Source organism: Erpetoichthys calabaricus, chromosome 18 (assembly GCF_900747795.2).
Source record: "Erpetoichthys calabaricus chromosome 18, fErpCal1.3, whole genome shotgun sequence".
Lineage (NCBI taxonomy): Eukaryota > Metazoa > Chordata > Cladistia > Polypteriformes > Polypteridae > Erpetoichthys > Erpetoichthys calabaricus.
In genome coordinates, this window is record NC_041411.2 from 3,374,132 (window position 1) to 3,395,075 (window position 20,944).

General features: G+C 42.0%; 1 protein-coding gene across 3 annotated transcripts in view; it reads right to left on the bottom strand.

The window, feature by feature from the left end:
- The window catches only part of zgc:193801 (uncharacterized protein LOC564476 homolog), a 34,040-nt gene that overhangs the window by 12,445 nt on the left and 651 nt on the right, over positions 1 to 20,944 (bottom strand). Inside the window, exons 1-4 of one of the 3 annotated variants that reach the window (XM_028824559.2) lie at positions 14,272 to 14,748; positions 10,438 to 10,614; positions 6,886 to 7,084; positions 367 to 557 (exon numbers count right to left, since the gene is read on the bottom strand). In XM_028824559.2, the coding sequence (XP_028680392.1) occupies positions 367 to 557; positions 6,886 to 7,084; positions 10,438 to 10,488 (441 nt within the window). In that variant the 5' untranslated portion in view covers positions 10,489 to 10,614; positions 14,272 to 14,748. Of the gene's footprint in view, positions 1 to 366; positions 558 to 6,885; positions 7,085 to 10,437; positions 10,615 to 14,271; positions 14,749 to 20,944 lie in introns of those variants that run through there. The other 2 variants (XM_051921064.1, XM_028824561.2) reach the window with 2 other exon arrangements.

Consider the following 20,944-nt stretch of genomic DNA (forward strand, 5'->3'; position numbering starts at 1 on the left):
TGTAGAGCTGAGCGGACCGTCACAGTGGCGCATTCTCATGAACAGTAAATTGCAAAGAAATGTGCACCCGCCAGGTTTTATAAATCAGATTTTCTTCTGGCCCACACATTTTCCTTTGTTTTTTGTTTTGTTTGCCGTGGCCGCATTTTGACGCCCAAATCCACACAAACTTTTATAAACGAGACCCCAGGACAGCCTTCGACAAAGCAAACACAAGCCCTAAGAGCAGCCGACTCGAGCAGAAAAGAAACCCATCACGACTTACACACAGCGTAACTTCAATGTCGGATATAAAATGCGGCGTGAACGTCAAATACTGTAAAATGCACCCCCCCCTTGCCCCCCCCCAGGTTTGTTCTCACTTACCTGAGTGATTTGGATCTGAAAGGTGGTGTGCGGATTCCTGAAGTGAGTTTTATAGTGCTTCACTGCCTCGTCCCGCCTGTTGAAGCCATTGCGGCACCGGTAACAGTGCCAGTGAGCCCCTTTGAATTTCTTTTCACCCTTAATAGTACCCACAATCTCGCAGTGATTGCAGCAGCGGAGAACCTTTAAACCTAAATGAAGAAGATAAAAAAAAAAAAAAAATCAGCACTGGGTCAAAAAAATGAATACGGTGAACTTTCTAAAATTTAAATTAGAAATCAAAACCCCACCCACTGATTCGCAACAGCCAATCCAGTATGAGCTCCCTACAATCCCCCACTCTAATGATCATGCTTGATCCATTTGAAGCTCTGATGACCCCCCCCCCCCCCCCCAACTTTAACATTCATGATAAACCAGCCAAAGAGGGTCATGGACCCTATGGCATGTTGTTGCGAATCGCTGCCTTCGCCCAATTAGAGGGTAGCAGGAAAGTAGAATGTACTCCAGTTGTGACAAGTGGCAGAAAGCAACAATTGATGGCCCACCACATCTATATACCCCATATGGGCAAAAGTATGTAGACACCCGTCTAAATGACCGAGTTCAGGTGTTACAGAGGCATCCATTGTTAACAGGTGCAGAACGTCAACCACTTAGACGGTCGATCTCCATTGACAAGCACTGGCAGTAGAACACATCATACAGAAGAGCTCAGTGACCTTAAATGTGGCACTGGCACAGAATTCTACCTTTGAGGCCCATCAGTACTGAACGCGAGATCTCTGCTCTGCTAGATCTGCCCAGTCAAATGTAAACGAAAGTGTCGAGGGGTAACAAGAGTTCAGTCATGAAGGGGTAGACCATGCAAACTCACAGAGCAGGGCCACCAATCAGTGTTGTCTGTTACATCACTCACAACAGAATTCCAAACTATATGATAGATAGATAGATAGATAGATAGATAGATAGATAGATAGATAGATAGATAGATAGATAGATAGATAGATCTCTATACATCTGTATCTATCTTTATATATAATATGCTACCATGGCTGTTCGTTTGTCTGTCCAATATTTTAAATCAAACCGTTTGAACTACTGACATGGGAAGCCGCTGCGTGAAGACATATCATGGAGGGTATATGCGGTGGTGTGGGCGGTCGCATCTGTTTGGCTGTACAACCTGGCGTGCACACTTTACCTCAGGTGTAGTTCACAGGTCGTAGTCTCGTTTCTGTGTTTTCTTTGGTTTGAGCCGTGACTCCTTTCGCAAGCACATTGTAGGCGCGCGCGGCAGGCGCCACAGCATTTTGGGACGCAGGTGTAGTTTACAGGTGGTGGGCTCGTTGCACTGCGGCAGTGTGCGTGACATCCGGTTTACAACCTTCTCGTTTCTGTGTTTTCTGTGCAGTGCAGCAGTGCGCGTGGGCCTCGATGTGCCCAGCGACAAGCGTCCATATCCGGTTTACAACCTTCGGTTAGTAAGATGGATATTATATATCTCTATATATGTATATCTATATCTCTATTATATATCTATATTATATATCTCTATATATGTATATCTGTATCTCTATATTATATATCTCTATACTAGGGGGCTCCGCCCCCTGCTCGCTTCGCTCGCCAACCCCTGGCGTTGGGGCATGACAAAGAGTGAGATGTATGAATTAGATATAGAATAGTGTGCAGGTTTGGATGATGCCTATATAAATACAAAATAGAGTGTTTGGCATAGAGTAATGTTTTATTGGAATATTTCTCTGTATACAACATCAGTAGTAAAGATGGTGTCTTGTCTTTGAATGAGTCTTCCTTGGCATGGATCATTTTTAATTTTAACTTTAATGTGAGATGAACGTCGAACACATGAGAAGGCAAAATAAAGTTGTGCATGTCCAAAAACGGGTTCAGAGAGGTAGATGCCAACCTTGTCCATGGTTTGTCCTTGTGATTTGTTGTGATGGTCATGTCAAATGCAGGTTTAATGTGGAACTGTCGGTGTTTCAATGTAAAAGGTAATTCTAGGTCAGAACTCGTAAGGTCAATTCCAAGAATGAGAACAGTATTGTTAGCATGTGAATCTGAAAGAACTGTTGCTTGAATAACATCGTGTGTTATGGTGTTGACGACTAACCGTGTGCCATTGCATAAACCCTGTTTAGTGTTAAGGTTTCTTAATAGCATGATTATTGTTCCGTTTTTAAGGGTAAGGTTGTGTTGTGGTCATCCATCCGGGTTAATAGTGTTCAAATATTCTAATGGGAAATTCAGATGTTCATTGTCGTCATCAGAGTCAACTTTGTCAGAGCTTAGAAAGAGCCGTGTCTCTCCAGGAAGTAATGAAATGACCTGGTTAATAATGTGATTAACATTAATATTTTTTGGACATAATATAGTGCGTTGTGTTAACCACATATGCGAAAGCAGTATGGGCCATTGCCTTTTGGTGTCCTGTTATGTTCTCTGGTAGATGCAAAAGCAAATGAACTATTGTAGGATCTAATGTAGTTCATAAAGTTTTTACTTTCAGGCACATCCTTAGAAGCTTCTGTAGATATTCCGGATATGAATGTAAAGGAGGCAGTCTAATCTGCCCCTTTTGACAACAACGTGTAAATTCATTATTTGTATTGCCAGTTGTTTCTTCTGTGAAGTTAAGTGAATGACAATGATTGCAAATGACATTCATTAATCCCAATGAATTTTCCTCAATAGTGGACTCATTATTGAAAGCGTTGTCAGCCAACTGGCGTAAGAGTTTAGCAGACGTCTGGTGTTGATGTCTGCGACGGGCATGTTTTGCTTGTGGTGTTTGAGTGCCGCGTTGTTGCATGTCCATTATTTGTGACGCGCTATTTTTGAGTTTTAATTGATCCGCCTCCGCTTTGCGCAAAGTCCGTTTCACTCTACGTCGTGCATTGTTTGTATCGTGCCTTGTCCGTTTTTGTATGTCGGTCAGTTGAGCTTTCTGCTTTTTGAGTCCTGCTTGCTTGTTTTCTGTCAGGTCATATGCGCGTTGCTTTGCTCCCTTTTTTGTATGTCTGAGACGCAAGCTCTTTCTTTTGAAATCGTGCTTGTTTTGATGCAGCACTTTGAGACGCGCGCTGTATGCATCTACGTTCAATGTGTCTGTTCATTTGGGCACGTCTCTGTAACGGGGTTACTTGAGCTTTGCGTTTTTTGATCCGAGACATTTTTTCTCACGTATTTTCCGAAGCGCGTTGTATGCGCCGCCGTGTATTCTTTTTGTTTCATTCGTGTTCGTGTGTTTGGTTCCGTTATCCAATCCGAATAGTTTTGTACCCGTGACCGTGTATGCATGACTTGTTTGTTCCTCAGCGTGCGAAATATGGATACGTATTAAGGAGGTTCGCACTCACTGTTAATATGGAGCCTTTTCTCCAGTTGAACGGTTAATAGTGCTTTATTTTAATGAGATCCACCTATGCTGCCTAGTGTGAAGATTTTGAGATGACGTATGTTTAATATGGACGTTTCCTTTAGATATGTGGCTTTGGGTGTCACTTCTTATTGATTGGGGGGGGGTGTGTGGGTGAGGATTGTTGTTGAGCGAGCGTCTTCTTTCGTTTTGTGTTCCAGGGGCTTGTTGAATCCCCCTCTTTCTGTGTGTCCCGTCCGTTGCTTGTAGGGTGTGTGGGGTGGTTTTGTGTTCTTTTTTTTTGTGTTCCAGGGGCTTGTTAAATCCCCCTCTTGGTGTGTATCCCATCCGCCCTTTCTTGCGCCTGCGCAGTACGTCTTTTTGCAGCTACGGCCCATGGCCGGATGTGCCTGCGTCCATCATCCGGTTTAGCATTCTCGGTTAGTAATATGGATATGTACTGTATATCTATATCTCTATTATATATCTCTATATATGTACTGTATATCTATATCTCTATTATATATCTATATATCTCTATATATGTATATCTGTATCTATATCTCTATATATGCATATCTATATCTCTATATTATATATCTCTATATATGTATATCTATATCTCTATTATATAGCTATATTATATATCTCTATATATGTATATCTATATCTCTATATTATATATCTCTATATATGTATATCTATATCTCTATTATATAGCTCTATTATATATCTCTATATATGTATATCTATATCTCTATATTATATATCTCTATATATGTATATCTATATCTCTATTATATAGCTATATTATATATCTCTATATATGTATATCTATATCTCTATTATATAGCTCTATTATATATCTCTATATATGTATATCTATATCTCTATATTATATATCTCTATATATGTATATCTATATCTCTATATTATATATCTCTATATATGTATATCTATATCTCTATTATATAGCTCTATTATATATCTCTATATATGTATATCTATATCTCTATATTATATATCTCTATATATGTATATCTATATCTCTATTATATAGCTATATTATATATCTCTATATATGTATATCTATATCTCTATTATATATCTATATATCTCTATATATGTATATCTGTATCTATATCTCTATATATGTATATCTATATCTCTATATTATATATCTCTATATATGTATATCTATATCTCTATATTATATATCTCTATATATGTATATCTATATCTCTATATTATATATCTCTATATATGTATATCTATATCTCTATTATATAGCTCTATTATATATCTCTATATATGTATATCTATATCTCTATATTATATATCTCTATATATGTATATCTATATCTCTATTATATAGCTATATTATATATCTCTATATATGTATATCTATATCTCTATATTATATATCTCTATATATGTATATCTATATCTCTATTATATAGCTCTATTATATATCTCTATATATGTATATCTATATCTCTATATTATATATCTCTATATATGTATATCTATATCTCTATTATATAGCTCTATTATATATCTCTATATATGTATATCTATATATTTCTATATTATATATCTCTATATATGTATATCTATATCTCTATATTATATATCTCTATATATGTATATCTATATCTCTATTATATAGCTCTATTATATATCTCTATATATGTATATCTATATCTCTATATTATATATCTCTATATATGTATATCTATATCTCTATTATATAGCTATATTATATATCTCTATATATGTATATCTATATCTCTATATTATATATCTCTATATATGTATATCTATATCTCTATTATATATCTATATATCTCTATATATGTATATCTGTATCTATATCTCTATATATGTATATCTATATCTCTATATTATATATCTCTATATATGTATATCTATATCTCTATATTATATATCTCTATATATGTATATCTATATCTCTATTATATAGCTCTATTATATATCTCTATATATGTATATCTATATCTCTATATTATATATCTCTATATATGTATATCTATATCTCTATTATATAGCTATATTATATATCTCTATATATGTATATCTATATCTCTATATTATATATCTCTATATATGTATATCTATATCTCTATTATATATCTATATATCTCTATATATGTATATCTGTATCTATATCTCTATATATGTATATCTATATCTCTATATTATATATCTCTATATATGTATATCTATATCTCTATTATATAGCTCTATTATATATCTCTATATATGTATATCTATATCTCTATATTATATATCTCTATATATGTATATCTATATCTCTATATTATATATCTCTATATATGTACATCTATATCTCTATTATATAGCTATATTATATATCATCAAACTTCTGTCTGTCTGCTTTTCACGAGAGAACTACTTCACGGATTTAGATCGGGTTTTTTTCAATAATTTGCTTGAACATTCTGTTGATTTTGCGACTTCTCTCATCGTGCCAAGTATCAGAGTTCACTTGCAGCGCTGATTTTTTCACGGAAATCCGAGACGGAGGCTACAGACCGAGGGGAGGGGGAGGTGGGACCTCAGCAGTAGGGAGCCAGACGAGGTCCTCCTCCCTCACACGCCAGCCTCTGTTTGAGTTGCTCTACCTGTCACCACGTGTTGGAGCGCACCTGGCCTCTGCTTAGCTAGCAATACCGGTTTGTTCAGCAGACGTTATCATCTAGAGATTGTTCAGGAGTAACGCTTGACATTTTCGAGAGAGAGATCAGAGCTCCGTGTGTTTTAGAGGGTAGCATACCCTTTATATTGTGGCCATGTGCTCTTCTCCCCATGTGGGGGACGCTCTCCCATCAGGAGCTGAACACGATCAGAAACAGTGGTGACATTTGACATTGGAGCTTACCCACCACCTTCTGCTTGGCCAAAATTACATTTCTTTTTAATTTTTTGTTTGTCCTGTTTCACTACGACATGGGAGCAGCTGCGGGGTACAGCTAGTCATTGAATAAAATAAATAAATAAATAAACATTAATACGGCGCAGTTAGGCCCAGGCCATTAACTTCAGCGTAAATTACTTTCAGACAATAAAAGGAAAAAAAGGGCGAGACATACCTGCAAAGTCAATCCCCTTATCGACGTGCTTGACTCGGTAGTGTGCCCTCAGGATCACTGGGTCTTGGTAGGCCTCGGTGACGCTGCAGAAGGGACAGTGCATGTGGCTGCCTTTGGAGCTGGCCTGACACTTGTCGTCTTGACACAGCACGGGGTTGTAGCTGTGCTCTGTCCCTTTGATTCTAACTGACGGGTGAGCCTACAAGAGATGGAGAAGGAAAAAAATATCACGTTATTAGAGAGGAATGGGACCCCGTTAATTAATGTTGCTAATTACTGCTTGAGATGACTGACTTTGAATTGAATTTATTAGTCGCATATGACCACAATGCCTCATTTTCAGCAGCCATTCCTTCAGCGCCCTAATGGTCAACTTCTTAATTAGTCAGGTACTTTATAAATGCACATTGGTTATTAGAGAAACCTTCAGAACTTCATTGGCACTGTGGAAACCTGCCACTCGGTTCACTTGGCTGGCACTCTTCACGTTCAGTTCTGGGGTCTAAAATGGCCAAAATGAAACCACAATGAAACTGGGGTCGCGACTCACACGAGGAAAAGGTTGAGTACGGTTTGTAATCAAGTCGGCTCCACTATGACCGTCAGCGGCGACTCTGCAATGGCCGCCACACCCCGATATGACAATCGTCATGGACCGGGTGGTGCAGACTGCATCACAAGAAAAAAAAAACAGTTTAAGTATCACTGCCTTAGAGCAATCTGATTGGTCAGTTTGGCTTTGGCGTGATTGGTTAGGCTGCCTGCAGCAGTGCGATTGGTCAGTCTGGCTGTGGTGATGTGATTGAAAATTCAAAATGTGAGTGAGAGACACACGAGGCATAGGAGGCACGCTGAGAGTCGCTATCAAAGAGGGGAAGTGTCAAAGCAGACGGGGAGTGAAATGACAAGAGCCTGAGAAGAAGGCATCATGGGAACGCACTGGAGTAGAGGAGGCTGAGTCGCCATCTCAACGTGGGCAGCGTTCAAATGCTGTTTTCATGGCCCGTAATGGGGAGGGAGGCTTGTCTACCATTGGTGGTGGCCAAATGACCAAGTCTGAGAAGGGGCTGGAGGTCGGTCCAAACACACGAAGTTACCGAAAGATGAACGGCGAGGATACATGTAAGGATAGACATGCACAATACATTTCCATTAGTTAATATGCGTGAACAGTAAAGACTGAGCAGTGTGGATATCTACACAAAAAAAATCCCACGTCCACCTGCCCGTCCATCTGTCTGTCTGCTTTTCAACTACTTCACGGATTCTTTTTTTTCTAGAATTTGCTTGAACATTCCGGTTGATTTTGCGACTTCTCTCATCGCGCTAGAGTTCGCTTGCAGGAGTGATATATTCACGCTGATCCGAGAGAGAGGCTCAGCGTCAACTTTGGGGCCTGTACCTCACCTCCGCTTAGCTAGTAAACGAGGGACCTCCTTCACGGATTTAGTTCGGGTTTTTTTTCTAGAATTTGCTTGAACATTCCGGTTGATTTTGCGGCTTCTCTCGTCATAGTTTGTATCACAGTTCGCTCACGGCGCCGATTTATTTGCACAAATCCGAGAGAAAGGCTGCAGGCCGAGGGGGGTGGGAAGTGAGGTGTCAGGAGTGGGGAGCCAGGCGGGGGCCCTCGTCCCTCACAAGCTAGCCTCCGTTGGAGTCGCCACGTGTTGGAGCGCACCTCACCTCCGCTTAGCTAGCGATACCGGTTTGTTTAATAGACATTATTATCAACCACAGATTGTTAAGGGGTAGCGCTTGACGTTTTTGAGAGTGAGATCAGAGCTTCGTGTGTTTTAGTGGGTAGCTGCTCACTGGCCACGTGCTCTTCTCCCGTCAGTGGTGACGTTTGACATTAGACCGTACCCACCTTCCATTTTAATTGATTTTTAAAGTTAGTCCTGTTTCACTGCCGCCGACGACAGCTACTCTAAATTATTATTTCTTTTTAACAATAACTTTTTTCTACAACAGAGAATTTTCGTAGTAATAAGCAATATTTTTGTTGCTCATTTTTTCTTTTCTGGTTGCCTTTTTGTATACAAAACAAATAAAATCAAGATGGAAGGCCTTGAACCCTGCTGCCTGTGACCGATGACGGAGTGTCACACACAGTTCCTGTCCTGTCCAGTGGTGGGAGTTCCACGCCGTCTCCACAAGGTGGCGCTGTATACTGATGCCGCTTCTCTTCCTCCCTCTGCAGAACGGATGATTGACAGCCAGCCCTCCCGCCCACCGATGACATCACTTCCATTGTCTGGCCCCTTCCTGCTTGCCTGGCCTGCTCTTACCAGAGGTGTCGTCATCCTTGCCAGTCTGGTCTTAGACTGGCGCCCTTAGTGACGGCGGCCCTTTTTGCTGAAAGGCCTTTAAACTTTGGGATGGGGGTGGGGGGGTGTTGCCCCCTTTTTTTTCCCCATTTGTCCTCGTCTCTTTTAACAGTAGCTACTAGAAAATGAATTTGTGAACGTGGTGCCCATCCAAGCTGGCAGCGTCTCCGGCGTTGAGATTGGTGCCAAGGCGCCTAATGAGGTCTTCGGAAGTGGCGACGGATGATTACACGGCGTCTTTGCAAACAGCCCATTATTTAGAGCCCATCGATTTCTTCCTTCACAGCCAAGTGCTGACCTACTGCAGGATTCTGAAAGGACAGCCAGTCAGGTCAGCACTTTGACTTCTTCTAAGATTTTAGACATCAAAATACAGACGTGGACAAATCAAGTGGGCCTCCCCCTCCCTTAGGGCTCAATGAAGAAGTGCCGTCTACCGGTCAAGAGCTCAAGTGTTGCTTCTTCTACAAAGATCTAAAACGGCCCAGACACATGTCGGGACCCCCTCGAAAAGATCCTAAATAATTTCATTCGCCGTTTTCTTGCATTCGTCTCCAATCGTGCAGTCAATCGTCCCCTCTGCCGTTTGCTGTCACCGTGCGTCTCACACTCAACGTGGACCAGAGAAAGCAAAGGAGAGAGTCGCCTGAGGAGAACAGAAAGAACGTGATAGGCCAAGGCTGGAAGACCACCATCTCTGAGCAGCTTGACGTTGCTGTGGCGTTGAAGGAGTGGAAGAACTGACCCAGCATGGACAGGAGGATTGTGGGAAATTGTAGACAAAGAAGCTGAACTCCAAGGTCAAGGTCCATCAGGGTGGGCTCAACGGAAGAAGAGAGGACGATGCCTAGGCCGGGAGGTCCCGTGGACAGATGAGGCCATACTGGAGCTTGAATGGCAAGTCACATCAGCTCAAAAAAAAGTGTCACAGAAAAGCCACCGTGAGAACACAGAGGGGGCTCGCTTATGTCCTGAGGCTGCCCTGCTGCATCTGGCACCTTAAACGTCTGACCCGAAATACTCGTACTCAAAACAAATGGAGAGGAGTAACTGAGATCAACAAGGAACCGAATGGCCAGAAGGCGAGCGTCCGACAATTTAACAAAGAAACGGACCTTCAAGGTGGGCACCTGGGCTTCAGCTTATCTAGAGATTTAACAGGCTGCGCTGACTTTGGGCTAGTCTCTCTCTAATCTGGAGCCATTATCGTTATTATTATTACCATTACGTGATCTTTTTGGATTAACACACTGGGCCTCAGTTTGGAATACATGCTGGTAACAAGAGTCCGTCATGCGATTCTGTCCAGTGAACTGCGGCGCGCTGCTCCCTTCGCCATATAAGGCCCAGCGTTTCGGTCCCCTCCGGCCAAGGCGCTCGATGCGAGACGTGCAGACCTCTGAGCAGACGAGACAAAAACAAAACACAAGACACACACATTACGGTCTTTGGTGTACACAGCACCGCCAGCACTTCGGCACCCACATCGGGATCTGATCTCGTCACTGGTCAGCCGAGTGCTACTCCAGATTCTGGGCTGGCCGGCGAGTGGGAACGCAACGGACGCGGAGCTCGCTGGCCAACCAGAGTGGACCGCCGGAAGACCCTGTGCTTCTCGAGAAATTCATTCAGGAATATATCGGCATGTCAGCCGGTGCACACGCGGCTCGAGCACAAGAAAAGCCAGCAAGCAACGGCCACAGCTGAGACCCTGAGAGGCAACTTCTTCTATTAGAAAATCTTAAGACAGAACTGAACTGATGGAGTCGTGTTCTCAATGAAGAGTCACATTTGGTTTACAGCCCAGAAAGTGAAGGCGCGACTCGCAGAAGGAAAAAACGAGCGACGTCACGTCACATGAAGTAAACACCGCACACGGTGAGAAGGGCAGGACGGAAAACAGAACCGGCTCAAACCGGCCAAATCCAGTTCAGGAGCGTAGGGAGCCGGAGCCGACCCGCACACCCACAGGGACAAAAACAGAAGGCAGGCTGGGAAATAAAACTTCATCTGTGTGACGTGTTAAGAGAAAAAGAAAGGAAGACGGAAGTGCAACACGTCACTTGGGTGACGTATCAGTAGAAAGAACAGAGAAACGTGTGGCAGTCCTTCGTTTAAAAAATAAATGGAAATATGTCATTTGTGTAACGTTAATATCTTGTTACCATTTATAATGCGTTAAATACAATCTTTAATATTTCATTTGTGTGATGTATTAATAAAGAACATACAATTATTTAGAATTATTTTATAGTTTAACTGAAAAATTTTAATTTGTGCAATGTGTTAATATACTCATTTTTAATTAACAGATATATTTTATAATGAAGATATAATAATTAATAATTAATATTCTTTTAAAGTTTAATAAAGAACATACAATTATTTAGAATTATTTTATAGTTTAACAAAAAAATTTTAATTTGTGCAATGTGTTAATATACTAATTTTTAATTAAGATATATTTTATAATGAAGATATAATAATTAATATTCTTTTAAAGTTTGTTAAATGAAACATATTAACATCATACAAATAAAATATTACAAGAGTATTCAGATATTGTGCCTTTTATAGTGTGTTAAATGAAACTCATTTTATTTGTAAAATGTGTTAAAACAAATATCAGATATTCTTTCTGTTGGATTGTGTTAAACTGTAATATTTAATTTGGGCAATGTGTTAATATGCTAATATATCAACATTCAATATTTTATATGTGTTAAAATTTTTTTTTTTATTTTAACTGATGTGATATATTAATATACAAAAATAAGATTATTTAGAAATTTGCTTTTATAGATTGCTAACTACATTTCTTTTACATTTAATTTGTGCAATGTGTTAATATAATAATTTAGAATCATTAGATTATAAATCTAATTAGTTTGTTAAATAAAACTTGTAATATTATATTAGTATGATGTGTTAGTAGGAATAGGAGATTATTCAAATATTGTACCCTATATAGTCTGTTAAATGAAGGTTTAATTTGTCAAATGTGTAAATATATAATTATTAGATGTTGTATCTATGTTAAAAAAAATATTTAATATTCAATTTGTGTAATGTGTTAATAGCAGAATAGAGGATTATTTAAATTAAATACAATTTGAATATTCAATTTGTGCAATGTGTTAATACGGTAATATCATTATTTGATATGTCATCTTTTATAGTGTATTAAATAAAATTGTTAATATTTAGTGTGATGTATTAATAAACATGATTATTTAGAAATTATTTTATACTTTAAAAAGTAATTTGTGCATTGTGTAATAATTTATAATTCATATTCTTTCTTTAAAGTTTGTTAAATAAAACTTGTGATTTTTCATTTGTGTAATGTGTTAGTGTAGTAAGGTAACATGATTGGATATTATATCTTTTAAAGTTTGTAAATAAAAGTGTAACATTTCATTTGTGCAATGTGTTAATAATTTATAATTCATATTCTTTCTTTAAAGTGTCTTAAATGACACTTCTAATATTTCATTTGTGTAATGTGTTAATACGGTAATATCTCATTATTTGATATGTTAATATGTAAATTGTTAATGTTTAAATACTGTGATGTATTAATAAAGAACACATGATTATTTAAATATATAGATTTATAAAATATTAACACTAATTTTTTAGTTATTCTTTCTTTTAACCTTTCGTTTGTGTAACGTGTTAACATTTTATACGTCTGATCTTGAGACTCTCGGTCTTTTCCGTGTTAATTTCACCTTCTGATACTCCATTGGTGTCGTCAGGTCACGTGATCAGTTCTTGACCCGGACTTGCAGGAGGTCATCTGGCTGCACTGCTGTGGACGTCACTTTATCTCCAGAGGTAAGCACTGCGGGGCGTCCATGTAAAGAATTAGTTAATAAACAAACAGTTAACCAATAAAAACTAACTTTAGAGGCTAAAGCGCCTTCCGTGGACACCTTTCCTGATTAAACAGGGTGCAAGGCAGGAGATCCCCCTGGACACAGCGCCGGACCACTACAACGCTTGTCACGTACACAACCACACTGGTGAACGAGGGGCTCACTTAGGGTGTCAGTTTTTTGGGGGACGACGTTTAATTAATTAAAGCTGACGTAGATGTCGGTGTCTGGTGGGGGATCTTTCCCTCATGCCGCTGCTGCCACCACCCCACTAAGTTCTTCTCCAAGGAGGACTCCCCAAGCGGGCTTACATTTGACCTCCATGCACAAGACGTGAAAATCTCTTAAGGGGACCACCCAACTCTGCACACCATGGAGGAATCTCCAAAGGGAACCAAACCAAACCCCCACCATTGCTGTCTTCCAGGACCTGAACTTGTCAGAATCTCCGAGGGGGACCACCACCATCACCCCCCCCCCAAGCCCCCACCACCACTTTCATCCCTGCATGAGTCGTGTCAATCTCCAAGGAATGTGCCCTGCTTGAAAGACTTTCCAAAGTCTACAAGGGGAGACCCCCAGCACCAGCTCTTCACAATGATAGACACACATGACATGAACAAGACCAAAAACTCTTTGATATGACATCCAAACACAAGCTGCAGGAATCTGCAAAGAGGACCATATCCCAGCCCCCATCGGAACACCAAGGAGAAGAAATTCAGATTTAAGATGGTGGAGCCACGAGGCAGCGCCGCTCCTCACTGCAGCACAAGATTGAAATCAGGGTACAAGTGAAACCGGGGGTGTGGCCTCAGCTTAAGGAGACACGCCCCGTTAACAGACCACGCCTCAAGTCTAACGCTTGCCAATGCTGAAAGCCCCGCCCACGTGTCACCGTTACCTAATTGTCCGTTTTGTTCATTAATTGTTAATGGACGCCAACCCCCCAGGTGCTCCCCCCCCGTCCAAACGTGTAAGCAGGAATTTAAAAAAATGAGGTCTGGGGAAGCCGGACCCCGAAGAAACAATCAGGTTTCAAGCAGAGCCTTTGTAGGGACAGTCAGCGGCGACTCGCCACGTCGGAGGCCCACTTGTCAGCTCTTGCCTGTCCGCCTCAAACACGGCTCTCCCCGGCCGGCCCACGAAGTCACCGAAACCGTCACCATACTCACAATAAAAGCCGCCATGGTCCCAGCGGGGGCGTTAACTTCGAATGTTCGGGCCAAGCTCTACGGGCATCTCGGCGCCGGACTCCGTGGAAACATCGCGCCCGCTCTGCACGGTGACGGGCCCCGGGCTGCTCGGCATGCGCCGTCCTCGTCCACACGGCGCCCCGGCTCTCACGAGAGTTGCGAACGTGGCACACGTCCTTCGGCCGGGGATAACCCTCCGCGCGCCCCTGTCCGATGACTTTCAAACGGATGTACGGAGGTCGGGGTCAACCAGCCGACTGTTAAGAAGCATTTGGTTTTTTTTTGTGGCTTGCCAATACTACCAGCGGTTCGCATTAATGTCGCCGGAATGCAGCCGCGACAGGCCCTTCGGCAAACTCCGGTGAGGTTCGGCAATCTTCGTAGGGCCGGCCCGCCACGCAATAAGCGCCCGATTTTAACCCAAAGGTGACTTTCAAATGGCGAGGAGCGCGTTCGCCCGATCGGTCACGTCTAAATTCTGAGCGCCACTCGGTGACTTGTCTCTCCGGGTGGCACAGGGGGGACAATTTTAAAGAAGAACCTGGTGCACCGGTAGGTACGGTCGCTCACTTCAGTGTGGCACTAGTGAGAATAAACATTAGGATTTTGTACACTAATCAAATTCTTGGGTGCAAATCGTGAATGGATGGCGCAGTGGTAGCGCTGCAGTGAGGAGACCAGCGTTCGCGTCCCGGTTGTACCCAAAGTGGAGTCTGCGTGTCTGCCTGCAGTCCAAAGACGTGCCGTTTAGGTGAGTTGGCGACACTAAGGGCCGTGTGTTTGTGTGATGGTCTGCCGCCCTCTCCAGTATTCTGGCTGGGATTGGCTCCAGCACCCCCTGCAACCCTGGTCTGGATTAAGCGAGTTAGAAAATCGCATCACCACCCAAACACTCGGTAGGACCTCCTTCTCCTCGCAGTTCTTCGTGGCGTGGATTCCACAAAATGTTATTCGTCATATAAAATTTATATGTGTTATTATTATTCTGGTCTGGTCCATGTTGACGTGATGGTGTAACGCCTTCCACAGAGCTGGCGGAGTGACCAGTAAAGCAAAGTGACAGCCGCAACCAGGAGAATAATTGAGACGGCAGACCCGTGCTGCCCACCTGCGCTCATTTTGAAACTTTATTACATGTCACTTCAGGTTTAAATCGCTGTCAGTTTCTTTCTTTGGCAACATCCCATGGAAAACGGTACTTAAATGCACAGACGCCCAAATATTTTAAAGTAATCGTCATCTACTTTTTTTAAAAATGTATGTGCAGACGTTGGCTTATTTTCACTTGACGGTGCTGACACGTGACCCACGAATCCCTCCGTTACATCCCTCAAGCCCCAAACTCCAGCCATTTGTCACGACACCTTCCAATAGGTCGCCTCGCGGTACAATCTCATAATTCTTCCTTATTCCTCTCCTTCATTCACCCTTTGCTGGGCTGCCCGGAACGATTCCTACCTAGTGATTGGAGACTGCTCAGAGGGGCTCCTGCGGGAGCCTATCACAGCTAGCATAGTGCGTAAGGCAGGAACAAAACCCTGGACGGGGCGCTAGTCCATCAGGACGTATAATACAATTAAAGGCGCTAGAAAGATTTGGTAAAGAGAGGCCATCACTGAAGTGGGCAATGAATCCACTAAGTAATCCTAACACACATACATAATGCACGTCATTTTCTACATTTTAAAATGTGTGTGTATGGCTAATGATCCGTATTGATAAAAACGATGTGCTCAGGAATCCCATAGTGGGGTGGACAGACCTTAGTGTGTGTTGCCTTTGAAAGGGCGCTATATTAATTTCCTAAGGAGACTGGATTCCTCCAAGTCCATTACGTTCAGATGGCCGAACCCTAACACATATATAACGGACGTCATTTACCAATCGGCTTGCGAGAAAGTGGCGTTTTAAACCTTCTGTGTTTTTTATTTATTTTTAATGTGAATTTCTCTTGAGATTAATAAAGTATATATCTATCTATCAAGCCGTGCTATATAATAATTTTCCCGTATACTTCCTCTCCTTCCACACAGTCCAACAAGCATTTTCCACGACGCCCCAGAAGCTTCTTTTATGCCAGAAGACCCCGGGAGCACTCCCAGTGCCACAGTAAGCCCCTCCTCTTCGTAAGCACGCGTAAATGTTGCCGGACAGCTCCTCCTGGCGGCCACTCAAGTACAACTACAGGGCCGTCTATCAGGACTACATATCCCAATATGCACCACAGCTGCACCAAAAGGATGCCGCCGCCCCGTGTAAACGCAGAATACGTGGCCCCCGTGAAGCAGTTTGACCTTCTGTTATACCACCCTGGCTGGGATGCCTGTCCATTAACGTCCTTTTATAATAATGGCTTCCCGGTCGGGATACAAGGCAACCTGTGCTGTGACACAGTAAATACAAAAATGAGCAATTCGAAGCTTTCTAATTATTCCTGTTCGCTCATAACATTAAAGAGGGAAACAGGCAAAAATTCAAGTTTGTCTGCTTCTGCGGGGGTCTCAGAATGTGTTAAAATAAAAGTTCAGGTCTTTTAGATTTCCGTATTCCCCCTTTAAAAGCTGTCACGCTGCGCAAAGCAGCGTCTAGTCGGGTTTTGATTGGCTGTCGGAAAACGGGGCTGGCGTGATTGGCTGACGCCCCCGCTCATTTACACAGCGGCGCGGTCTGGAATGTCTGTGTTGTTAAACGCTTCTTTGGCTTGTCTTATAACAAAGGACATTATTTGTTGCGGTCTAATCGGACGGTGATTGTTTAAAAAAAAAGTGAAGCAAAGAAGAGAATAAACCAGAATTGATGAATTACTTTCCAAATTTTGCCAGCTGTTTTGCGGACCCCCACTTTGAGAAACATTGGATCAGATAACTGCATGGATGGACAGGTGAACACAGGGGTTCTTAATCAAACGCGCTTAACACAAGTCGAGGTGGCTTTCCAACATGAAAACCTACAACAGAGTGCCTTACAGGACACAGATTGGACATTTCTGCCATCTTCAGCATTGTCAGGTTTGACAACCAACAGAGAATCGACTCGCATGAAACCTACCCCCTTATGAAATTATATAGTGCCTTTTCAATGGCAACGCCGCGCTAAGGACCTATTCAATCAATTTCAACTCAGAGTGCGCCCCGCCATTAAAGAGTGCTAGGCAGTAACGAACCCTGAAAGGGGTCCACACTTTTACTTTCACCAGTTAACCCAGTCTGGAATGATGATGGAGATGAAAGTACGTGGAATCCACGAAAGCCGAAAAAACAATTAACACTAAATACACAAAGGAAAAACAGGATGAGAGTCAAACTCATCAAGCTACGTGTCACTTGTGCTACACACTGCGCCGCCGTGTCCGTTTAAAGGCCCGCGATTGGAGCAATGGCAGGTCACTTGGCCTATTAATGCTGGGGCTCAACTAGGACCAGCTGGTGTAATACAATGCAATATAACACCTTAACCACTAGGGGGTGACATAACTGTTACGTTCTTCCATACTGCACCCACGCTTGACTGTGATGGGCATTTTTATAGGTGGGCACAGCAGCCATCGAAATCCCACAACAAACAACCTAATTTTTCTAATTGGTAGCCCACCCAGGCGGTTCCTATGTTTTGTTGAGATTACATTTGTTAATAATGGATGGGTGCATTATATTGCTGAAAAATTGTTATTTTTTCTTGCCCGCTTTAATGAACATTTTTTCATAGCGCCTTTCACGGTGGTGGTCACACACATCCTGCATAGTGTCTTGGTCACTTTCCCGGCTCTAGGTTGACATATTAATAATAATAATAATAATAATCATTCTTTACATTTATATATTTGGGCACCTATGGCATTTCTGAGGAAATCCTTTTTAAGAGTACGGATCATTAGTCATACGACCACACACAATTAGCTCTCATTCTCATAAAATACATGTTAAAACGTAGAGAAATTCCGTACATTATTTGTTAGAATTCGTTATTGGAATTGCCAATTTGAATGATGGGTCCTCTGTACCAAATCGGATCCATCTCAACCCGCTTATAGAGGGGTCGGGTCGCTTAGTAGCTGGAGCCCATCCGAGGAGTCGTCCGGGCAGGGGGCAGGAGCAGCACCTGAACACACCGACGGCCAGCCCACCACTGGACGGACAAAGTTGAGATCAAATCGAGCAGGTGCGCAAACAAAGTGACCAGCAGAGGGCAGCAAACGACCGTCAGACAGGCGCCTGGCCGGCGAGGAGAGCGGAGCGGCGGACGAACAGAACATCCGGGAGAGACAGCCGAGCGCGCGGAGACATTTAGCCGTCTAAGAAGATGGGCACCGTGTGAGGACATGGATGTTCCCCAGCCCGGCTCGTCTCCTTTCTGTACCTAAGTGAAGTCGTTTGCGATTGTCCAGCGCCATTCTAAAGGGCGCGAACGGCCTGCTCAGGTGGGGCTGCCGTCGCTACTGCATAGGACAGGCGGCGACTCCGTGTGACCTTGTGTTAGAATTAGGGAGCTTGGAAGATGAACGACGCATAAATACGAGGAAGTATACTGAAGGCAAATGAGACGACACTTGTGTCGCGAGTCAACTGAAAATACGAGACTCTCTCCAGCTTCATAAGGGCGTTATTTTCTTTTTATTCTTTCTCGTTTGTATGTTCCCAATGTCTTCGATAGAAGAAACCGCGCCATTAAACCTCCAGAGTGCATCCATAAACCATAACCTCCAAAAAAAATAAAGGATCCGTTCAATGATCACAAAACTAAACAGTCGGGCGCCTTCTTGGAAGGCTACACGGCTAACGCACTGCAGTCGCAGCTAAAACCTCAAAAGTGCTGCACTGACTCGGAGCCTGACAGATGGAGATATGAAGATATAAGGCCCTTTACTGCAGACAGACAGACAGATGTGAAAGGCGCTATATTATGGATAGTCAAACAGAGATAGAGGAGAGGCACTACACTGTATAATAAACACAGATGTGAGAGGCACTATACTATAGACAGGGGGAGACAGATGTGAAAGGCGCTATACTTTAGACGGACGGACAAACAGATGTGAAAGGTGCGATGTTATAGTCAAACAGAGACAGATGTGAGAGGCACTATATTATAGACAAATAGACACAGTGATAGACGACATGTACTGTACTGCATTATAGACAGATGTGAAAGGCACTATATTATACGTAGTCAAACAGAGAGAGTAGAGGCACTATATACTAGACACAGATGTGAGAGGCACTATACTATAAACAGAGGGGGATAAATGTGAAAGGCGCTATATTATAGATTGTCAAACAGAGATAGAGAGGCACTATATTATAGACAGAGGGGGATAGATGTGAAAGGCGCTATACTTTAGACGGACCGACAAACAGATGTGAAAGGTGCGATGTTATAGTCAAACAGAGACAGATGTGAGAGGCACTATATTATAGACAAATAGACACAGTGATAGACGACATGTACTGTACTGCATTATAGACAGATGTGAGAGGCACTATAATTACAGACAGAGACAGTGATAGACGAGAGGTACTATACTGCATTATAGACAGCCAGACAGATGTGAAAGGCACTACATTACAGGTAGGCATATGTGAAAGCACTATACTATAGACAGACAGTCACGGCCGTTAGACAAAAAGTATAAAAAGCACTATAATACAGACAGACACTATATGACTAATTGACAGACAGATGTGAAAGGCGCTATATTATAGATAGTCAAACAGAGATAGAGGAGAGGCACTATACTGTATAATAAACACAGATGTGAGCGGCACTATGCTATAGACAGAGGGAGACAGATGTGAGAGGCACTATATTATAGACAGACACAGTGATAAACGACATGTACTGTACTGCATTATAGACATATGAAAGGCACTATATTGTACATAGTCAAACAGAGATAGTAGAGGCACTATATACTAGACACAGATCGAAAGGCACTATACTATAAACAGAGGGGGATAGATGTGAAAGGCGCTATACTTTAGACGGACGGACGGACAAACAGATGTGAAAGGCGCGATGTTATAGTCAAACAGAGACAGATGTGAGAGGCACTATATAATAGACACAGATGTGAGAGACACTATATTACAGACAAACAGAGACAGTGATAGACGAGTGGTACTATACTGCATTATAGACAGCCAGACAGATGTGAAAGGCACTACATTACAGGTGTGAAAGCACTATACTATAAACAGACAGTCACGGCCGTTAGACAAAACGTATAAGAAGCACTATAATACAGACAGACACTATCTGACTAATTGACAGACGGATGTGAAAGGCACTTTATTATAGTGACTCTCCCATCTGTCTATAATATAGAATGACGCAAACAAATAGATACGAAAGGCAGTATATTACAGATAGACGAGAGGCACTACATTATAGACAAATAATATAAAAAGTTCGATACGACTGATTGACAGACAGATAAGAAAGGCGCTACATAATAGATATTTACGATTTCCAGATCGATTCCATTGCTAGTGGCGCCCAGTCATGTTCGGCGCCATTTTATTTTTATGAGTACACATTTTTTAAAAGCGGATCTTCAGAGCGGTTTTTGGTTCCCGTGAGGACCATCCACGTGAAGATTCCAGAAAGAACCTCCATATGCTTAGATCGGTAACGGGCTCCATACAGTAACTAACCT